The sequence below is a fragment of the Camellia sinensis genome, chromosome 5 (genome assembly GCF_055761805.1).
Source record: "Camellia sinensis isolate YWXY chromosome 5, ASM5576180v1, whole genome shotgun sequence".
Taxonomy (NCBI): Eukaryota; Viridiplantae; Streptophyta; class Magnoliopsida; order Ericales; family Theaceae; genus Camellia; species Camellia sinensis.
Window position 1 is genome coordinate 163965801 of NC_138965.1, and position 21746 is coordinate 163987546.

Below are 21746 nucleotides of genomic sequence, written 5' to 3' on the forward strand. Positions count from 1 at the left end.
AACAATATTTTCTTCTACTATAGAGAAAAAATTTCTTTTACTAGATTTTTTTTTTCATTTTTAGTTTTATACTTAGAATGGTTTTAAAATTAAGGTATGTTTTGTAAGTTATTTAATATATGATATTTAATTTTGGTTTATCTTATACTTGTACTTTTGGCATTAAATGTCAATTGTATGTTGAATTTAACATATTAAACTATTTAATAAATTTTTGTATTATTTCAAATTAAAAATAAATATTTTTTTACAAACGTATTAAGTCGTACCCGTACCCAGACCCATACCCTACTCTTTTTTTAATTTTACTTTGTCGATGTACCCGTATCATACCAATACCAGTACTCATACCCGTACTTGTGCTTCATAGGTCTCAAATTATCTCGAGTTAATTTTGGAGAAACTTATTGCCAAAAATTTCTTAGCTACTCTATGTGTGTATGCGTGTGCAATTGTAACTAGTTTATAACCCAAATTAATTTCAGGCTTGGTTTGGGAAGTGGGTTGGCTTTTTGGCTTTTTGGCTTTTTTGGCTATTTTAGCCTGGGCTTAAAAGCTTGGTTTGGGAAGGGCTTTTTGGCTTTTTGGCTTTTTTGAGTTTTTTTGTGAGAGAAGAATGTAATGATTATGGGTTGGATGTGATGTTTTGTTTGTTATGGCTAAAATAGCCTATTTTGTTTTTTGTGGCTAAAATAGCCAAAAAAGCCTCCAACCTCACTTGCCAAACAGAGTCTCAATAGAATTGATCGACTAATAGTAATTTAAAAATTGAGTGGGAAAAAAATCTCAAAATTCAGTAAGTATCCGATATGGGTACGACATGTTTGTTGAAGTATCCATGTTTTATAGTTTCAAAATAATTCTAAATGAGATTTTTATATATTTTTGCAAAATATATATTATTTTAAATTTAATTTTTTCATTATTGAGATAAAAAAATTTATTTATTAAATATTTAAATTTAATTTTTTTTATGTGGGGGGCAAATTGATTTTTAAAGTATAGTTTAAGGGATAAAATGAAATTTCAAATAAACTTTGGTATCACGTTAGCACATTCCGTTAAATTGTAGACAGAATGTGACGGTAGGGGCCAAATTAATTAAAATTTTTAAAATTTAAATATAAAATTGATATTAATCGAATCTAAAGATCAAATTAAAAAATATGTAAAAATTAGGAGGTAAAATGATATTTCCTCAAAAGAGAAAGATTACAAAAGAAAAGAAAAGAGCAGCTGTTGCTATTCTATCTTGATACCCATCCCCATATACACTGTTGGATTGAGAATAGGAAACTATATAAAGTTTTGGAAAATGGCCCAGACCCAGTGGGGTGACCCCATCACCCCTACTATTTTTTGATTGGTTTAATTTTTTATTTTTTTTTTCTTACTCTTGGTTTCACAGCCCCTCATGTGGAGGTGGGGTGCTGGTCCCCAGCATGGTTGATAGAGTTTTTTACCAAACCCTCGTATTGTTGTAATAAATTTCCTAAACTCGTTGCTATTTTTAACTTATTTACCAAAGGCATGTTTTTTTTTTCAAAACGTGGCGTGATATTACTGACTTTAAATCAAACGAACGTATCACAAAATACGTAATTTTATTATAAAATTTTATAATATTAATTATAAAATATATAATTTTATCACAAATTAACATAATAAAATATCTAAAATTTTATAGTTGATAGTATAAAAATTTGTGACTTGATTATGATTTTTTTGTTACATCAATTTATAACTAGATTACGTATTTTGTTATTAATATTAAGAAATTTTAAATAATAAAATTATACATTTTGTAATAGGATGTATTTAGAAAAAGAGCCGAGACCCCAGAGATCACTCTAAGGTGATTGTTACATAACAAGACCATTCAATTATGTAGTGATAAGTCACGGACTTATACATAATTGAGAATTCGAACCCATATCCTAACACTGGGTATGATTTATCCAAATTTAAAAAATTCATTTTATAACTTCCCTCAAAGAAAGTGATACTTGAGACTTTAGAACTAAACTCCAAAATCTTGGCTAAGTGTCGCCCACACATTTATACGTGCTTTCTACCAACAGGTTGGAAGGAATATATATTAATGATTTCAAATAATTTCCTACATTGATTGCCTGACAACTGACAATAGCCTCATAAGTTGAAGGCGAGCCAAGTGTGACAAAAACACTGTTTGGAAACAGAATTTAAAAAACAAAAAAATAATTAAAAAATTGCAAAATAATGATTTGTAGGAATAATTGTAAAAATAAGAAGAATAAAAAAAACTTTCCTGAGAGATAGGACTGTAAGTAAATCAAGCCATTTACATACAAGTTGGATTTGACTCGTTAAGGTTTAGCCCAAACGAGTTGAGTTTGAGTTCAAACTCGAATGTTGGACTTATTTAATAAACAAATCAAGTTCGAATTCAAAAAAGTTTGATTAATTTATTTTTATTTAAATATTTTATATAAATAATATTAAAAAAATCGTATCAATTCAAACTGAATCGAGTCAAACCGAACTTGAGTTTCATTAATATTAATAAGCCGAGCCGAGCTCGAATCAAATTATTTATCGAGCTGAGTTTGAACTCAATAAATGAGTTCGATAAGTCAAAGAGCCAAATTCGAGCTCAATAAGGGATTGTTTGGGATGTCCTAAATAAGTGTACTTTTTGACTTTTTAGACTAAAAAGTTGAGAAAAAAAAATAGTTGTTTGGGTTAACTTTTTGACTTTTTATGAAAAAATGTGTATTAAAAAATTGTAGAAATTAGTGTGTAGGGGAAAATTAGGATTGAGAGTTGTGCAGCCGTACTTTTTGACTTTTGGTGAATAGTGATAATTTTTTAACTTTTTAAATAATTTTTTATTTTTTTAACTTTTTAAGCACACGCCAAACTTGACTTAAAATTTGACTTAACTCATTTACAACTTTAACAAGAGACAATAACTTAAAAATTAACAACAAAAATATGGTCCCTCCCATTTTTCTGCCAGACACCACTCTCACTCTTTTGAACCGCTGCAGAGAAGCTGAGGGCAAAAAATTGGAAGGCAAAATGTAATTTTCACCATGTTTTTGTAAATAACTTTAAGTTCCATCTCTGCTACATCTATTTTTAATTTTCTCACATTTTTGCATTTGTTTCAATTACTCTTCATTTTTCTACAATTTTCCCTAAAAAAAAGAAAGAAAGAAAGAAAGAAAGAAAAAAGCTATGAACTAATGGTGAGAAAATTTTGAGGAAATATCATTTTGTTTATCAAATTTTCATGTATTTTTTAATTTGATCTTCAGATTTCAATTAATATCAATTTTATATTTAAACTTCAAAAATTTTAATCAATTTAGCCCCTGCCATCACATTCTGTCTACAAGTGGACGGAATGTACTAACGTGACACCAAAGTTTATTTGAAATTTCATTTTACTTCCCAAACTATATCTTAAAAATCAATTTACCCCCCAAATATAAAAAAATAAATTTAAATATTTAATAAATAATTTTTTATCTTAATAATGAAAAAATTAAATTTTAAATAATATATACTTTGCAACAAAAAATATAAAAATTCTTATTTAAAATTATCTTGAGACTATGAAACATGCGTACTACGACAAACATGTCGTACCTGTATCGGGTACTTATCGAATTTTGAATTTTTTTTCTCACTCAATTTTAAAATTACTATTAGTCAATTAATTCTATTGAAATTAATTTGAGTAATAAACTAGTTACAATTGCACATGCATACACATATAGTGTAGCTAAGAAATTTTTGACTCAATAAGTTTCTCCAAAATCGACTCAAGATAATTGGAGACCTATGAAACACAGGTATAGGTATAAATACTAGTATTGATACGATGCGGGTATGTCAATACGGTAAAATTAAAAAAAAAGTAGGGTACGGGTACAATTTAATACGTTTGTAAAAAAATATTTATTTTTAATTTAGAATAATACAAAAATTGATTAAATAGTTTAATTTGTTAAATCTAACATACAATTGAGACATTTAATGCCAAATGTACAGATATAAGATAAATTAAAATAAAATATCATTATATTAAATAATTTACAAAACATCCCTTAATTTTAAAACCATGCTAAGCACAAAACTAAAAATGAAAAAAAAGTCAAGAAAAATATATTTTATCTTTGTAATAGAAGAAAATATTGTTTCGACTAAGGTATGACATGATTTGAGTATATACTAGATACGTCTGGGTATGCCAAAAATTAAGAAAAAAAAATTTGAATACGTGTTTTGTGTATCCGATACATATACAGAAATATGATACTTAGGTAAGTACGTAATATAAGTACGACACGTCTATCGAATTATCTCATAGTCTCAAGATAATTCTAAATGAAGATTTTTTTTTTTTTTGCAAAGTACATATTATTTAAAATTTAATTTTTTCATTATAGGATAAAAAATTATTTATTAAATATTTAAATTTAATTTTTTTTATTTGGGAGGCAAATTGATTTTTAAGATATAGTTTAAGGGCAAAAATGCAATTCCAAATGAACTTTGATACTACACCAGCACATTCTGTCCAATTATAGATGAAATGTGATAACATGAGCCAAATTGATCACAATTTCAAAAGTTTTGATGTAAAATTAATATTAATCAAAATATGAAGGTCAAATTCAAAAATGTGTAAAAATTTAGAAGGCAAAATAATATTTCCGCAAAATATTTTAAATAATCATTTGGGTCAAAAAAAAAAAAAAAAACCAACAACAACAACAACAGAAGAAGAAATTAGCCTTTGCACAAAAATTCAAAAAAGTAGAACTTTGAAAAAGAGAGACAATGATGATGCCAGATCATCTACAACTTCTTAAGCAATTCCCACTAATTTTGCACTTTAAACTTTAAAATAATTCAAGCGAATTCCAAGCAACGGAGCTTTATATACCAAGATAAAGTAACACCAATGGAGAAACCACAGAGCTTATATACAATACACAAAAAATGAGAAACATTCTTACAGAGGCATTTTGTTCTTAATGTTCGAAAAGCATAAACTCATGTATTAAAATTTGCTGAGTGCTTCATTGCCTAAACTTACCAACAAAATTAATCCATAATCTAATCCATGGAAGCAGCCGATGAAAGAGATCTGCAAGAGAAGGAAAAGGGATAAAAAAACAAAAATTTAATTTGCGGCATTTCATCTATATGAGTTCAGAGCATAATAATTTCACACCTAAGTGGAGAAAAGCAAACCCGTGCAATGGTATAACTCTTCATCATTCTGACCACAATGAAATATAAGAAAGCCTTACAAGTGCAACAAAGAATATTAATTTCATAGAAAATAATAATAATAATAATAATAGTCATAGAAGATACAGATACAGATACATCTTGATCATTTTTATCATCTTGATCATTTATTTTTATTTTTTTATTTTTATTTTTATTTTTTTTTCCGGTTGATAAATAGGAGATACAGATACATCTTGATCATTTTCTTTTCAAGTAAATTGCATAAAAAAATCATACCATTATAATCTTAGTATTCCAGTCTCTTAGTTGAAGCATAATGAGAACTTGTAAAAGTAGAATGCACATAATCAAGAAGCTCACTAAAATACTCAGTCTAAGACGTATAGCTTTGTGTTTGCTACAACATCAAATGACAAATCATTATGCGGAATCCATTGAGCTTGACTGTCACGTTGTGTAAGGGTAAACTTAAACTTGGCTTACAGTTTGCAACCAGGAACACTGGATGACTAACTAGATCACCCACATGGTTCAATTGCTTTGATGCTATAGCATTCATAAGTCTATCAATACCTTCATTTTCAGAAACCAGTTAAATATGGAAACTTCAAGCATCAAGCTCAACAAGACAACTATGACAACAAAGCCCTTCACACATTCTGAAAGATATAGGATTGTGGTCGTGCAATCCTAAAGAGTAAAGGTTATACAAGTCATGACAAAATTGATGCTAAAGAATCAACTAAGTTTTAATAACATGAGAAGATAATTTTTCCCAGACATAATTGTGATGATTAGAGCCATCCTACTAGTTAATGGATTTATTAAGATGATAGATTCACAAAGCATACATACAAATACAATACATTTTAATTATCAAAATTCCTTAGAACATGCAAACACTCCCCTCATTAAGAGATTAACAAATTACAAAGACACCCCTTAAGCAAACACTTTTCCTATCAGAGTTATCCAGGGGTGGTTATTAACAGAGCATGTTGTTTTACATTTTTACCCTTACCCACTTTTTGTGTGTGCTTCTACATATATATATATATATATATGAAGTCAGACTCCATTTTGACTAATCTCAATCTCTTAAAAAATCTATAATTGTCATAAACCTCAAGGAGTGTTGATACTGTGTTTGGTTAGGGGATTTGAAGAGAGATTTGGAAATAGAAAGAGAAAAGGTAGGTGGAATATGAAAAATATATACTTACATTTCACCTAGTTTCACACACATTTTTTCTTTCGTTTTCCAAATCACTCCCCAAATCCCTCAACCAAACACAGTGTAAGTGTAATTTGCCATTAAAATTTTTTGCAATTACTCAAAAGATCAACTAAAGCAAAATTAGAAATCATCACACTAGTTGCCTCAATTCTTTAGTCACCAATAAGTTTTACACAGTCTAACAGCTTCATGGGATCATTTCAGTTTTTTGATGAGATTACAGACTAACAATGGCTTGATAAGCACCTGGTCCCTTAAGATTCTAAATCCTTTTGAGGAAAAAGGTAATACTCCATTAATTAGAACAAAGCCAATTAATCGAGAGAGAGAGAGAGAGAACAAAGCCAAACAGTATTAAAAAGTATAGCAGGATATCAATTACATAGATATAATCAAAACTACAAACAAATCCATAATTGAATAGAAGAAAAAAAATATACTTCAGAGGAGAACATATTCCATCCAAACAAAAGAAACAAACCCATTATAATTAAATTTACACCTTTTGGTTATTTATCATATGCTTTGACAAGAATGAACATAGCAATTACATACAGACAAAAATTAGAAAACAAGAACCACATAAAGTGAAAGGCCCAAATACAATTCCTACCACCAATAATAAAACAAGCACCATCCTAAGTTAATGCTTAAAGACAAAGAGAATTCCTACAATGCACTGGAACTATTAAAGAAAAGAAAGAAAAAAACCTTTCAGCCATAATTTAGTATACCCCCACATTGCAAGTGGCAACATCACGTGTATCCAATTAAACCAATCCGTCCATTATAAAAAAATCCTTGGTTTTATTGAAAGTTTAGTAACAGAAAACAATGAAAATTGTCTGTAGTCCATATCCTCTAGAATGTGATGTCCAACATCTCCATACATATATATATATATATATATATTCAAATTGCAACCCAAAAACAAACCCTAAAAGAAAACAAGAAAAGCAAAGGAAACAAACTTCATGATCTCAGCAATGTAGAGGGTAGAAGCATATTGATTTAAATTCAGTTAAAGAGAACAGTTTTACGACATATCATATATTCATATAAATGAACGAGTACAGACAGACGATAACCAGATATTTTATTCAAAATCTTCTTCTAAAATTATGTGGCAGTGCTATTCTAGAACAATGTGTCAGAGTCATTATAACAAAGGAAACTCTATTCTTATAGAAAATTCATAATAAAAATAAAATAAAATAAAACAGTAATGACGTGACGTGAGGATGTTCTTTCTTTTTCTTGTAAATTAAAGACGTCTTCATGGGTGTTTCATTAGAAAGTGAAATCCATATTCGAGCAACATCATTATGTAATCGCTCTTCTTACAATTATGACCCATAGTGACAAGTGTTATATCTATATAATAATTCTATAGAATTTACTCATTGTACAACACCACTCAAGTTATAATCCAAGAAAATCTCAAGTAAATACACAAAGGCTTGACATTTATTTCTAAACCCAGTTAAAGCACTTGATGGTCAATGCCAACAAAATCTCACTAAAAGCAACAATAACTTGGCTGGAAATTTCATTTCCCTCACTAATTGTCTCTTCTGAAATTCACAAGAACTAACAACTAGAAGAACATGGCCCAACTATCGGATAAATTAACACATCAAAGTAAAACACTACTTATACAGATAAACATTCATCAATATAGAAATGTACATCATATATATAAATTGGATCAGAAAAATCGAACCTTGCGAACACATTCGTACCTTAAGAAGCCAATCGCTTGCCCTCGCACTCGGGACTGCCGTCGAAGTTGTTGGAAGGATATTTAACAGTGACCAAACCGACCTCAAACACCAAATCCTCACCGTCGGATTTGATTCCGGTGATGGACCAACATTTGAAGAAAGCCCTAACACGATTTTGCCTGTGATTAGCTTGGAGTAGGTAGCGAGGTAGTTGCCGGGAGGGAGAAGTGGCCGGAGGAGTGGTTGAGGGAGTAGGTGAGGACGGTGGTGGGGAAGCCATAGTTGGTGAGCTCTCTGCGGGCGGTGAGCGGTGGTGCTGATGATGATGCGTTAGGGTTTAGGGTTAGGGTTATGGTTTGGAGAGGAAAGGGGTAGAGACGAGGATGATGAAGAGAGGGTTTGCCATTGTTGGTGAACTAAATTTTTTGAAATTTTATTAATTTACTTTCTGTGCCTAATTTGGTTGTGTCACACTAAATTTTATTTAAAATTTTACTTTACTCTTCCAATTATATTTTAAAAATTAATTAGTCTTTAAATATATAAAAATTTAAATTTAAATATTTAATAAATATTTTTTATGTTAATTATAAAAAAATTAAATTTTAATAAATATTTTTTATGTCAATTATAAAAAATTAAAATTTAAATAATATACTTTGCAAAAAATAATTGAAAAAAATATAAAAATTCCTATTTAGATTTGTCTCTTTAAATCTCAAAAAAACTAATTGAGCTAAAAAATTTATGGCTACTTGTGTGTGATTATAATTAGTTTATTTTTTAAATTAATTTTAATATAATTAATTGATTAATAGTAATTTCAAAATAGAGTGGGTAAAAATTTAGACCGCATTTATTATGAAACAAATTTACAAATTTATATTGAACGATAAAAATGAATATGTCGAAATTTGACTAAAAAATTGAGATTACGTATTCGGTCGTATCATCAATTGAATGACAATTTAACACAAAAATTAGCAATTGTTGTTTAAAGAATACTCAACATGATTAATACTCTTTTCTTCTTCTTTTTTTTCCAGATAAAAATTATTAATTAAATATTTAAATTATTTTTTAATATTTGAAGGGTTAATTGATTTTTAAAGTATAATTTGGAAGGTAAAATAAAGTTCCAAATAAAATTTGGTACCACATTAACACATTTTATTTGATTGTAGACGAAATTAGATGAAGAGGGTAAATTCATCAAATTTTAAAAATTTGAAGTATCAAATTAAAATGAGACAGAGTAAAATACATATTAAATCAATCATTTTTTTTAAAACTCTCTCTCCTAAAATAATTTTCCAAAACTATTTCTAAAAAAAAGTAAACCAAACAAGTTTTCGTACATTTTATTTAAAAAACTACTCCACAAACACAAACCAAACACACCCTAAGTGCCTTATTAATTTTCACATAATAATTTGAGAGATAACATGATATTTTCTCATTTTTGTGCATGATGAAGTTGACTTTGAGAGAGAGAGAGAAAAAGATTTGATTACGAATTGATTGTGTTATAGAAAATTATCGATTTGTTTAAGGGTATCACGTGACCAAACTTCTCACTGGTCACAATTTATCATATATTTTCATATTATTCAATTACCCAATATAAATTTGTAAGCTCTACTTTCTTCACAAATCATAATATCATTGGAACATCATATAGCGAAGTCTCAAAACCAACTAATAACTTCTCTAATTGGGGGTAGGTGAAGGAGATTGGTGAACAGTATAGTATGTGGTAGTTAGTTAGCCTTGTAACTAACTTGTTAGCCAAACATGTTGATCTGCTCAACAAAATTTCATTTTGGTACTAGATAAAAGATTACAATCTAAAATTCACTATTTTTTAATGATTATTTTCTAAAAATTTATTTAAATTATTACTATATCTCATAAATTATAAATAATACCAAATACTCTAATACATATTTTTAATATAAAAAACTAAATAGCTTCATAAAATACACCAAACATGGTAAGTTCATCAACAAAAATATATCAAGAAAACTTCATTAATTTATAAGTAATACAACGTCACCATTACACTTTACAAAAATATAAATTTATATTTTACATGTTAAGGGTTTTTATATAAATTCATAAATTTAATCTAAATCAACTAATGTCATCCCACCAAAGTAACCATTACACTCTCACTTTACAAAAATAATAAAACTATCATTTTATATATTGAAGAATTTTACATAAATTCACATAATCAATTAATATCACCATAGTATACACAAACAAATATAATTTATCTTACATTTTCAATTCTGTTTTACTAATAATCTCATCTAATTTAATCTAACAAACAAAATGGAGTCTTCAATTGCAACAACGTAAATTCTAATGGGATGCAACGATCAAATCCTATGTTATGGTGGAAGTGTAAAAGCACATAAAATCTTCTATTTTTATTTTTTTTGGTAATTTTTTTATCATTGTATCTCAATAATTTTTAATAATTGGATTATATCCCGATATTTATATGTTCTGAGATTCTTTCCACTATAAGTAATTTTTTTCTCCATTGTTTTTTCTAAATTCACATTCAAATTCATAATTCAAATACAATTATATGTGAGAAATGCTAGTGTGTGCATTGGTATGCACCTTATACAAAAAGTCTTTATCACAACAAAGTGTATTTGGCATATGGCTTGTTGGTTAAAATAGTCAAAAGGCCAAACCATGTTATCACATTGCTTTTATTACTTTTTTGTATATCTTTTCGTAAAAAATTAAAAAATTAACTAAAGTAATTAATTCCCAAACGAGCTACCTTTTGTCACAAAAAGTATCTTGACAAAGAATATAATTTTTTGCTTCTCACAAAAAGTATAACTTTAACAACAAATAATTTTTAAGCGCATATTATAATTTTATGATTCATAACTTTTATTACAAAAAAAATTCATAACCTATATCACAAAAAATTGTAACTTTTCCTAGGAGAAAAGTACAAAACTGCATATTGTTTTCTGGGCACAAACTGAGGACAACACACATATTGCTTTGATAGTCAAATGGAATTCGAAATCCGACATCCACTCCATGACGACTATCATATTATTATTACTGGGTCTAAGATATTAATTTCGACAACACAGTACTTGATGCTTAGATTATAGTGTATGTGTCATTTTGGGAACATAGCAAAAAGTCATGTTTTTAGATAAAATGTCCAAAAACGCAAGTGCCAAAAATGCGAAAATTGGTTTGGCGAGTGCTAAAAACGCAGGTGTAAAATTACAAACTAGGGCCTATGAAAAAAATAAAAAAATAAAATTCTTATTTTGGGTAAGGGTATTTTGATCATTTTAATTTAATTTGACACCATAAATAAATGTTAAACTAAAAAGCAAAAAATCAGCTTTTTAACTTTCCAAATCACTTTCCAAAAGCTAAAAAACTTAGTAAAAAGTTAAAAATTAACTTTTTACCAACTTTTCAAAACATATATACACAACTCATATAAAAGTAGGAGCCATTACCAAGAAGGCTAGTCATAAAATGACAATTTGATCTGTAAACACCAGAAAACTTGGATAGGGATGTAATTCTCCTTTTTGATGTACACAATACTGGTTATAATAGACTATGGTGATGGTGAGAAAATATGAAATGTAAGTGTATTTTATATTTCTTTTTGGGACATTTTTGTTGGGATTGGATTGGTTGCTTTGCTTGTCAATTCTCATTGGGAGGAGGGAGGTGTCCAGAGCTCTGCAGTCTTGATTTTAGAAACACTCTCCAACACTTCGTATGGAACAATGTCTCCTATTACTACTACCATTTTGGTTTCCAGGTCTATCTCGTACGATGTCACCCCTGTGATACACACACAAATATTAGTCATAAAAATAATCTCAGATTCGTTCTATACTTGATCATATATTATAAAATTCAATTTTTATCACACAAACGTAAAAATTTGGGACAATTTTTTTTGGGTCAATACAATTTCTATATTGAAATTGGAGTTGGATATTTCTTTAATTAATTAGAGAGTTGAGCCTAAAGAATAATGTTATCAGGGGAAATTCAATGGTTGTGATTATAATAGCATTTCCAAAGATATTTTTGGTAAATTTATGTTGTCAAAATGTCAATTTTTTCAGTGGACATAGAGTCCTTCGATGGTTTATTTTAGGATGAACAAACAACCATTCAAACTTGCATACTAGTAACAACATATCTAATATCTATCACCTTAAGCTTAACCAGATTTGACATTGGGTCTAATATAATCATTTCAAGTTTAGCCCTAAAAGAAATTTAAACTTTAAGTTCGCCCACATAACCTAATAAGTTTAGATTATTATTATTATTATTATGTCTTTACATATTTTAGATTGAATTATTCTGTCAACTGAAGAGAAGAGAAACTTAAAATATATTAAGGGTTCGTTTGGGAAGTGGGTTGGCTTTTTGACTCTTTGGTTTTTTTTGACTATTTTAGTATGAGGCTAAAAAGTCTGGTTTGGGAATGTGTTTTGGCTTTTTTAACTTTTTGTGAGAGAAAAAATGTAATGATTATGAGTTGGATGTGATATTTTGTTTTATTGGATTAAAAAGTCTATTTTATTTTTTGTGACTAAAATAACCATAAAAGCCCCAAGTTGGACTTTCCAAACGAAGTCTAACTTGGCTCAAGTAATTGTATTTAAATTTTCTTCGTATTTCCTTTAGGTTAAGTTAGGGTAGGATACAAATTTATAGTGTTAAAAGTGAATAAGAAAATATAAATACGAATAAATTTATAAAAAATTACTTTGACTACTCAAATGGGTGTCCATGTGACTTTTTACAATGGTTTAATAATGTATGGTTTAATAATGCGCGAGCATTATGAATATTTTGCATGATTTAATAACGTATATATGTAAATGTTGAAATAAAAGAAGAAAAACAAAAAAAAAAATTATGTGCATTCACATCCACAAGAAACAAAATCCACTGGATTAATAGAATCAACTCAATAGATTGAACTTTGACATTCAATTATTTTTCTTTTGCCATGAATTCTCAAGGGGTGAGCATGGTTCGGATTGGACCGGATTGGGATAAAACCAAGACCAATCCGTTATCTACGGTTCCTGAAAAATTGGAACCAATCCAATCCGTTTAAATCATGGAACCAATCCGAACCAATCCGTTTAAATACGGATTGGATCGATTTAGGACCACGGATTCACATAATTAAATAACAAAAAAATATATATAACACTTTAATTTCATAAACATAGCGCTATATTAGTTCCACAATAGCAACATCTATTTCTATAATAGTGACATATTGTGCTAGAATTTAAACAACCATAAGAAAACTGGTTTCACCATAAGTATTTAGACCATTACAAATTAAAACTAAAAATTAACAAATAAAAGTAATAAAAGAAGATATTATACGGTTTTAGGTTTGAGTTTAGATTTTATATAGAATAAGAAAAGATACTATGGGGGAGGATGTATAATAAAAATATATACCATTTGTATACGGTCCGGATCGGTTCCAATCCGGAACCGTGGTGTTCAATCCGGAACCAATCCGTGTACTACGGATTTTTAATTTTTCAATCCAGAACCGAACTACGGATTCAAAAAACCAATCCAAACCTATCGGATTGGACTGGACTGGATCGGATTACGGATTTCACGGATTCCTTGCTCAGCCCTAGAATTCTCATATCGACAGCATGTTTTATGTAGTTAATTCATACACATACACAATGAAGCCGTGGAAACAAAAATGGAATGACTTGTCTCTAGTTGAGATTTTAACTAGGTCAGACAGTTGAAATTTTTGACTGGATAGAATCATTAAACAGAAGATTTTAATTGAGAAGAATTTTTAAACGGAAAACTCTTACTGATAAGACTTTTTGAAAAAATTCAATTGGACCATATTTTTATAAAATCTTACCGATAAGAGTCTTTCGTTTAATGATTCTTTCCGGTCAGAGACCTTAATTGTATGATCTAGTTTAGCTTTTAACTGGAGACAAGTCAAAGCCAAAGAAAAATATGTCATTTTTGTGATGAATGCTAATTTAAGAGCTCAGTCGGTAATATTCTGAAACTAGAAATGCTTATATTTAGCATACCTTCCATCTTTGAGATGTGTTTCTCAACTTTTCTTGCACAACCATTGCAGTGCATTGACACCCTTAGCACCACCATCTACATTATTAGTCATCAAACACAAATTAAATGAGTTTTTTTTTATTCCACTAATGTTGGAAATCAACATACTCATTCCAAATCAACAATCAGATTTAAAAGCTTATTTGATTATGAGTTGGTTGATTTCCAAAAATCAGATTTATACATCCCTCATTTTTTATTTTTGTCTGAAAATAGTTTTTTTTTTTTAATTCAACAATAACATTTTGATATTTCCTAAAAAGTGGGTAATTTTTGAAAAAAAAAAATCCGGAAACAATACCAAACAAGTTTCCCTAGTTTCATGTTTTTTTGTAAATTGAAAAAAATAAAAATAAAAATCCAAATAGTCTTATGCCTCGTTTGACAATATCACTTTTTAGTCTAAAAGTCACTAAAAAAATAAAAAAACCAACAACTTATAACAAAAATTCAAATATTTCATTTTCTCTCTACTTTTGCACATCTTTTCGTAAAAAATTAAAAAGTCATCTTAAACATACAAGTTTTTTTTACATCATATTTTAGTCAAAAAGTCAAGAAATTACTAAAAAAACTTGTTCCCAAACGACTCATCTTATTTTTTAGTGGACCAAAAATAGAAAATCAAAATATTACCAAATAGGCTTAAAAACAACTCATGTTACAAAAATTTTACTTTTCAATCTCAATTCACTCACAATCATTATATTATGTGAGAATCTCTAAATATGATCAAGTGATTGTACATAAATTAGAACAAGTGGACATAGCATTCGTGGGATAGATAATCCAAAGTCTATTCAGAAATCTTGTTTAGGCTTCGGATTCTTTCAATATGGAGAGATTTTCTTTCATTTCTTCTTTTACAATGATAGGTGACAAGAATGTAAGTTTCAAAATTTTGTTTACCATTTCAGTAGACACAAAATTTCTCAATAGCCAAACATACTGTTACATAAAAAAATTATAAAAACAACAAAGTGAGTATACATTGAAGCAACTCACCTTGGGCTTCAATTGGAAAGCAAGTGTCTGGGGCTCTTCAAGAACATCCTTCAGTTTCACCAAATTGCCACCTTCACTTGCAACCAATGGCTTTCTCTCAAACTCATCTTTGTTTTCCGAAGAATTGATGCAGAAACAAGAGCTTGAGTTAGAAGAAAGACAAAGGCAATCCAACACCCTCCCAAGACTGAGTTTCCCCATATCACACCCCAAACTTCTTACCCAAAATATCAGAGTCTATGTATAAAAAATTTGAGTTAGAACCCTCACATGAAAAGCCACTTCTTCCCCATATGATTGATAAAAAGAAAACCCATATCTAGAAACCAATTCCTAGTATGAAATGACAAGTTAAAGGTCAATTTTTCATTGGGGAAGCAAAAGTTTTAACACAACACCCAAGAAACTATTGTGGAAGAAAGAATCTAAGACCCATTTTTCTAGAGGGGATCAAGTGGTGTGAGATTTGGTTGGTTGGGTGGGTGAACGAAAACAATGACACAAAATGGTATTCTTTTATCGTGACGTTTGAGTTCAAATTTCACTGTGTGTAATTTTCCTTTTCTTGATTGTGAGATTTAGAGGAGGGCAGGAGAGAGGAAAATTTTGTTAAGTTCGAGTCTTACTTGTGCAGTGCAGTTTTCCTTTCCTTGATTGTGAGATTTGGGTGGGTGGAGGAAGAACAATGACACAAAAAGCACTTCTTAAAATATGCAATATTTAGATTTCAATCTTATTGTAGTTTGATGCAAATGTCCTAAAAAATGAGAGAATAGCTTGATATAAATGTAAATACTATTATGATTAATGAAAAATTTTATTAATTTTATTTATTGTTTCCCGATTTCCCTTCTACTAATTGTTTAGAAAGATATTGAACTCACTCCATCTAGATTTTGTCATCTAATAAAGGACTAAAGATGGTGGCACAAGATAAATTCTAGGAAAAAAGGTTGGTGGAACTTTACGTGGGAAATTAGCTAAAGACAAATTGCATCTGTTTCATGTGACTATCTATCTACTAATATGGAAGAAACTAAATGCATCTTTTTTAAAATCTAATATAAGAATAATCTCATTTCATGTGACCAAGACGCAAAGAACAGTAAAAAACCACATCTAGCGTTGTGTTGTGTGAATGCTAAGCTAGGGTTAATGACTATTTATAGATAGTACAGATAAACATCTCACAATTTGCATTATGATGATTATGACCATAATCAAGATTTAAGATCATGATAATATTTTATTCAAGATTGATAAATTGGCATGACGGAGTTTTAACTAGGCTCATATTAACTTACTTTATGTAAAAAATTACATTAAAATTGTTTGTTTGAGAGCCTAAAACAATGGAATTTGCTCAAAATTTTTGAATAGTACTAAATAAGTGGTTTTTGAGCAAGAGATCGGAGTTCTTTGTTGGTGAGTAATTCCTTGGGTAAATTTACACTACTGATCCCTATATTTTTAGTGAGATTTCACTTTGATTTTATAATTTTAATTTCATCAATTTAAGGGGTTGTTTGAGGTGTCTTAAATAAGTGTATTTTTTATCTTTTTGGACTAAAAAGTTGAGGAAAAAAATATGGATGCTTGGGTTAACTTTTTGACTTTTTATGAAAAAATGTGTATTAAAAATGGTATAAATAAGTGTGTAGGAGAAGATAGTGTAGTACACTGTACGGATTGACAGTCAGTCGGCTGGGTGAATGCATGAGAAAAAATTGTCTCCTTTTCGGGCTTGGATTGGACGGTGTTGTTCAGCCTGTGGAGGCCTACCATGGGTCCTGTTTTTCTAATCGGAACCGTTCAATGTGTAAAATTCGTCGGGTACTATATATTTGTAAAAAATCACGTTGATTGGATATCGATAGCTATCTGATCGGGTTAATTATTTTTGTCAACTGTTATTTATTACACCATCCAATTTTTATATAAAACTGATTTGATCATGTAGTTAACGATATTTGATAGACATGATTTTTTATAAACATATAATACTAGACGAATTCTACATTTTGAACGGTTCGGATTATCAAAACGGGACCTATGTGGGTCCCCACGGCCCTAACTTTACCATCCAACTTAGTGAATGTACCCATGTATTTTTTTTTCCCCCTTTCCCTGTCGTTGGCATGACGTCAGACATTGATGGGCCAAAAAGTTGATGTTATATTTTAATATTTGTATATTAATTTTTTTTTGATAAATAGTGATAACTTTTTAACTTTTTTAGTAACTTTTTTACTTTTTAACTTTTTTTACACTTGCCAAACCAGTCCTAAATTTCACATTTCCAATCGCATTTCAATTTCAATGTGGTTCCTCCATCAATTTCTATCACCATTTTGGGCATAAAAATTGGCACATGCCCACGTGAATTGCACGTGTCCTTTTTCTGTCCAAAATACTAATGATAATGACGGAGAGACCACATGAAAGCACAATTAAAAGTGTAAAATTTAAATTGATAAAATTAAGATTATGTTAATCACAATATTATTTTAATGTATAAATGTCAATGGCATGTTTAAAAAATTCTAAAAAATACGTTGATGCTCTCAAGTTTTTTTTATTGTCAATCAATTATTGGTTATTATCCATGACCGCCCTAAAGCTGATAAACAATTGAAGAATCAAAGAGTGAGCCATTTTTCTTTATTTTCTTTACTGTTTTAAGCAAAAAAAAAAAAAAAGGGGTTATATATATGTATACATATTTAATGAGCAAATGAGGCCAACACAAAGCGGCTTAGTAGATAATAATAATAATCTAAAGGACCAATGGGGTCAAAGTTGATAAGGACTTTGTCTTGGCCTGCAATATTTTAGCATAATTGGGGACAAGGGGTCTTGAATTATTAAACATTATGAGCTATGAATTGTCTTTAAATTATTGGATGATTGAATTTTTCTTCTACCGAGCTCAAAGGGTCTATTATCATAATGCTATGTGTATGGAAAAAAATATTAAAAAAAATAATTTGAAACTTAAATTTATTCAAAATGTAATTTCAAAATAAATTTAAATCATATATTATTTTTCTTTTGTGTACTTAAGCCATGTTTGTTTGGGCGGACTGGATTAGCATTCCCATGACTAATAGTCCTAGGACTATAAATTTGTTGGATTATGTATCCTATCTTAACTAATAGTCAAGTTTAAAATAATTAATTCCTACTTCAATTGTTTAACCAAACATCGGATTAATAATTTTATTGGATTATTAGTCCAATCCCAAGCTCATGTCTACCCAAACAAACATGACCTTAGTGTTATTGATTTTTATAAAGATGGGTACATGTGATAACAGTTTTTAAGGGAAAGAGACAAAATTTGAAAAAGTTGATGGTTTAGTCATGCATGTCATGTGTCTCTCACATGAACATTGCTAGCAACAAGAAAAGTTGGGTTGGAAGTGTTCATGGTGGGTGCTTGATTGAAGGGGTATATGCCCCAGAATGAAAGGGATATGTTCTATACTGTTTTAGTGTCACTTTAGACAGCACAAACTCTGGTTTAATTATAGCATAGTAGAAGCTGCATTATGCAATGAAAACACATGGAAAAACATCATATTTAATGAGGAAGCACTTTGTGCACTAGGTCAACTATTGGTCTCCAACCCTTCAGTGACTAATTTAGTGTTGGCATCCCACATCTGATGTGATGCAAATTATGTTAGAAATAGAAAGAATTTTATAAGACAATACGTGACATTTTAATTTTTGAGACGTCTTTTTGACTTGAACTTTAAAAAGATAAATTTGTGAGGTCGACTATTAAGTAAAGTCATAACATATATAATATTTTCATGTGAGAATTGAGTCGCACGTCTGACATACGATCAAACCCATAATTGTGTTTGCACCAATGTAAATTGACAAAGGTTGAAATCCCACACAAGATGCAATTTTGTACTCTATTACACCATAGAAATGGCACACTCAATATTTAATGGGAAGAAAGCAAACCAACAGCACTCATGTTTAAATCATAGATTCAAATATGATAGTACATATTCACATTTTATAAGCAACCAAACTAAATAATATGGATTATTCAGGACGAATATCATTTTGTTATCAATTTCCTGAAACAACCAAACAAAATAAACGAATTTATAAAATCTTTCATTTCATTTTCTTTTTTTCTTGGGCAAATTACATATACCTCCCTCGAGATTTGGCTAAATTACAAATACCTCCTGAGGTTTCGGAAATTACATCCCGCCCCCTGAGATTTGTATTTTCATAACAATTTGCCCCCTGAGATTTATATTTCATAACAAATTACCCTATAATTTGTTATGCAAATATAGCATTCAGGGGGAAATTTATAATTTCTCAAACCTCAGGGAGGTATTTGTAATTTAGCCAAACCTCAAGGGGGTATATGTAATTTGCCCTTTTTTCTTTATATTTATATATGTATATATTCATTTTCTTATCTTTTCCCTTCGAAATTTAAAATCCAAGTATAGCATTAACAAATTTAAGGATAAATTACACCATTAGTCCATGTACTCTCTTATATCATTTTAGTCCTTTTAATTTTAATTGCATCAATTTTCTCCTTGAATTTTTCTTATTGTACCGATTTTGTTCCATTGATAACACTCCTTTAGAAATTGAATTGAAATTAAGGGCAAACAATCCATTTAGTTTCTTTAAAATGATTGTAAAGTTGACAGCTAATTTTAAAAGATTCATTCCCTTTTTTGAATGAACCATTTTATTTTTAATTTTTGTCTAATTTCTTAACAAATGAATTTGACAAAATTGATAAATTGTGAAAATTTAAAAGATAAAATTGATATAATTGAAATTATAGTGGTTAAATTGACATATAAAGTATATTACATAGGCTATTGATATAATTATTCCTAAAATTTAATACAAACGAAAATAATAGTAGAAGCAAAAATTTCATGTCACAGGAAGCAAAAGTCAAAAATATTCATTTTCCTGTTTTCATTATTTAAGTTATTTGTACATAATAATTATGAGTAAAAATTAGATCAAATAATTTAATACAAACTTTTTAAATAAAAAAAATTATAAATAAATTGTGCCAAACAATCCAATATGGGTGTTAAAAAAAAAAACACCCAGCATGGAGTCTTGTAATTTGGTCCTATGGACTATTATATATGTCTATGTTGCTTCTGTAATTTAGTGCGGTTAGTCAGCGTATTCATCAATAAAGAAGCTAGAAAGAGAGAGATGAACAATATGTCACAATGAGTAATGTCTTTATGGTGTTATTAGTTAAATGCATTTCACATGGTTGACATCATCTTCTCTTCCATAATTTAATGTAATACTCTTCAATTATGGTATCACTTTTGCTTCCACTTACCCTATATGTGATATATAAATATAGTGCTCTTTTGAGAAGGAAAAATTATTCATACATCTCATATTGGGAAATGTTGCTCTATCTAGTTCTGAGTGTTTTTTTGTAAATCATTTAGTCTTTTTTATATTTGATATGGTATTTTTGTTTATTATATTGTATAAACATCAAGTAATTTCAATATAACAGAACGTTAATATTTATATAATATAATAGAACATTAATGTTTGATGACGTTGATGACGTTTTTTATATGAACAGAACGTTACTGATGTTTGATGGTGTTTGTTTTGATAAAAATATATGAACAAAACGTTACTGAGGTTAAAAATGAAAACAACGCAATCACTTAACCGATTAACAAAAACACTAATGATGACACTAGACGACACTCGTAAGCTCATGAAAACTGTCATTCTATATACCAAACATTTCCAGACCATAATGTTACCTACACCACAACCAAAAAGAAAATTAAAACAAGGAACAACGAATCATCACCGAGAAAATGAACGCCAAACTACACACATATTATGATGACACTGAACGACCCTCGTAAACTCATAAAAACTGTCAGTCTAAAAGGCGAACATCATACACTAAAATTTCCAGACAGTACCGTCACATAACTGTTGGAACAATCTTCTGTGTAAATAAAATAACTAGAAATAAACTCAAACAAAATAAATAAATAACATACCGGATTTATTTTGTCGAACCAAATAAAATTACAAGACCAAGTCGAGTGTGTGACACTCTGTCCTTAAGACAGATTCGCCCCGCTATGGTACTTACGGATGAGTGGCGTCTATCTCCCAGGATACAATGATCTTCACAAATTGTTGTAGTACTCCAAACAATTTGTTCGGCGAACCAAACCTGTGTTCTAACTCTCTGAATTTTGTTCTAAAACTAAAATGAAGAATAATGCACAAATAAAATCTGGACAGCAATTTAGACAATCTACAGACTGATTTTTCGGACCAAAAATACTGCT

General features: G+C 29.2%; 1 protein-coding gene and 1 long non-coding RNA gene across 2 annotated transcripts; both read right to left on the minus strand.

Annotated features, from left to right (window-relative positions):
* Window positions 1-4958: 4958 nt before the first annotated feature.
* LOC114267440 (uncharacterized) lies at window positions 4959-8670 on the minus strand. The gene is made up of 2 exons (XR_014330431.1): window positions 8233-8670; window positions 4959-5143 (listed from the first exon to the last, which is right to left on the minus strand). It is a non-coding gene; the product is annotated as an uncharacterized LOC114267440 (long non-coding RNA).
* Window positions 8671-11609: 2939 nt separating this feature from the next.
* On the minus strand, window positions 11610-16523 carry LOC114267488 (Heavy metal transport/detoxification superfamily protein). Its single transcript, XM_028208519.2, has 3 exons — window positions 15388-16523; window positions 14343-14418; window positions 11610-12066 (listed from the first exon to the last, which is right to left on the minus strand). The coding sequence occupies exons 1-3, from the start codon at window positions 15586-15588 to the stop codon at window positions 11933-11935; spliced, it is 411 nt and encodes a 136-aa protein (XP_028064320.1). The 5' UTR covers window positions 15589-16523; the 3' UTR covers window positions 11610-11932.
* Window positions 16524-21746: the final 5223 nt, after the last annotated feature.

Bases quoted from the DNA above. Each gene is read 5' to 3' on its own strand.
- LOC114267488 (XM_028208519.2), bottom strand. From the start codon at position 15,588: ATGGGGAAACTCAGTCTTGGGAGGGTGTTGGATTGCCTTTGTCTTTCT. The intron at 14,419-15,387 runs GTGAGTTGCTTC...CTAATAATGTAG, and splicing joins CTTTCCAATTGAAGCCCAAG to ATGGTGGTGCTAAGGGTGTC. The intron at 12,067-14,342 runs GTATGCTAAATA...TGTGTATCACAG, and splicing joins ACACATCTCAAAGATGGAAG to GGGTGACATCGTACGAGATA.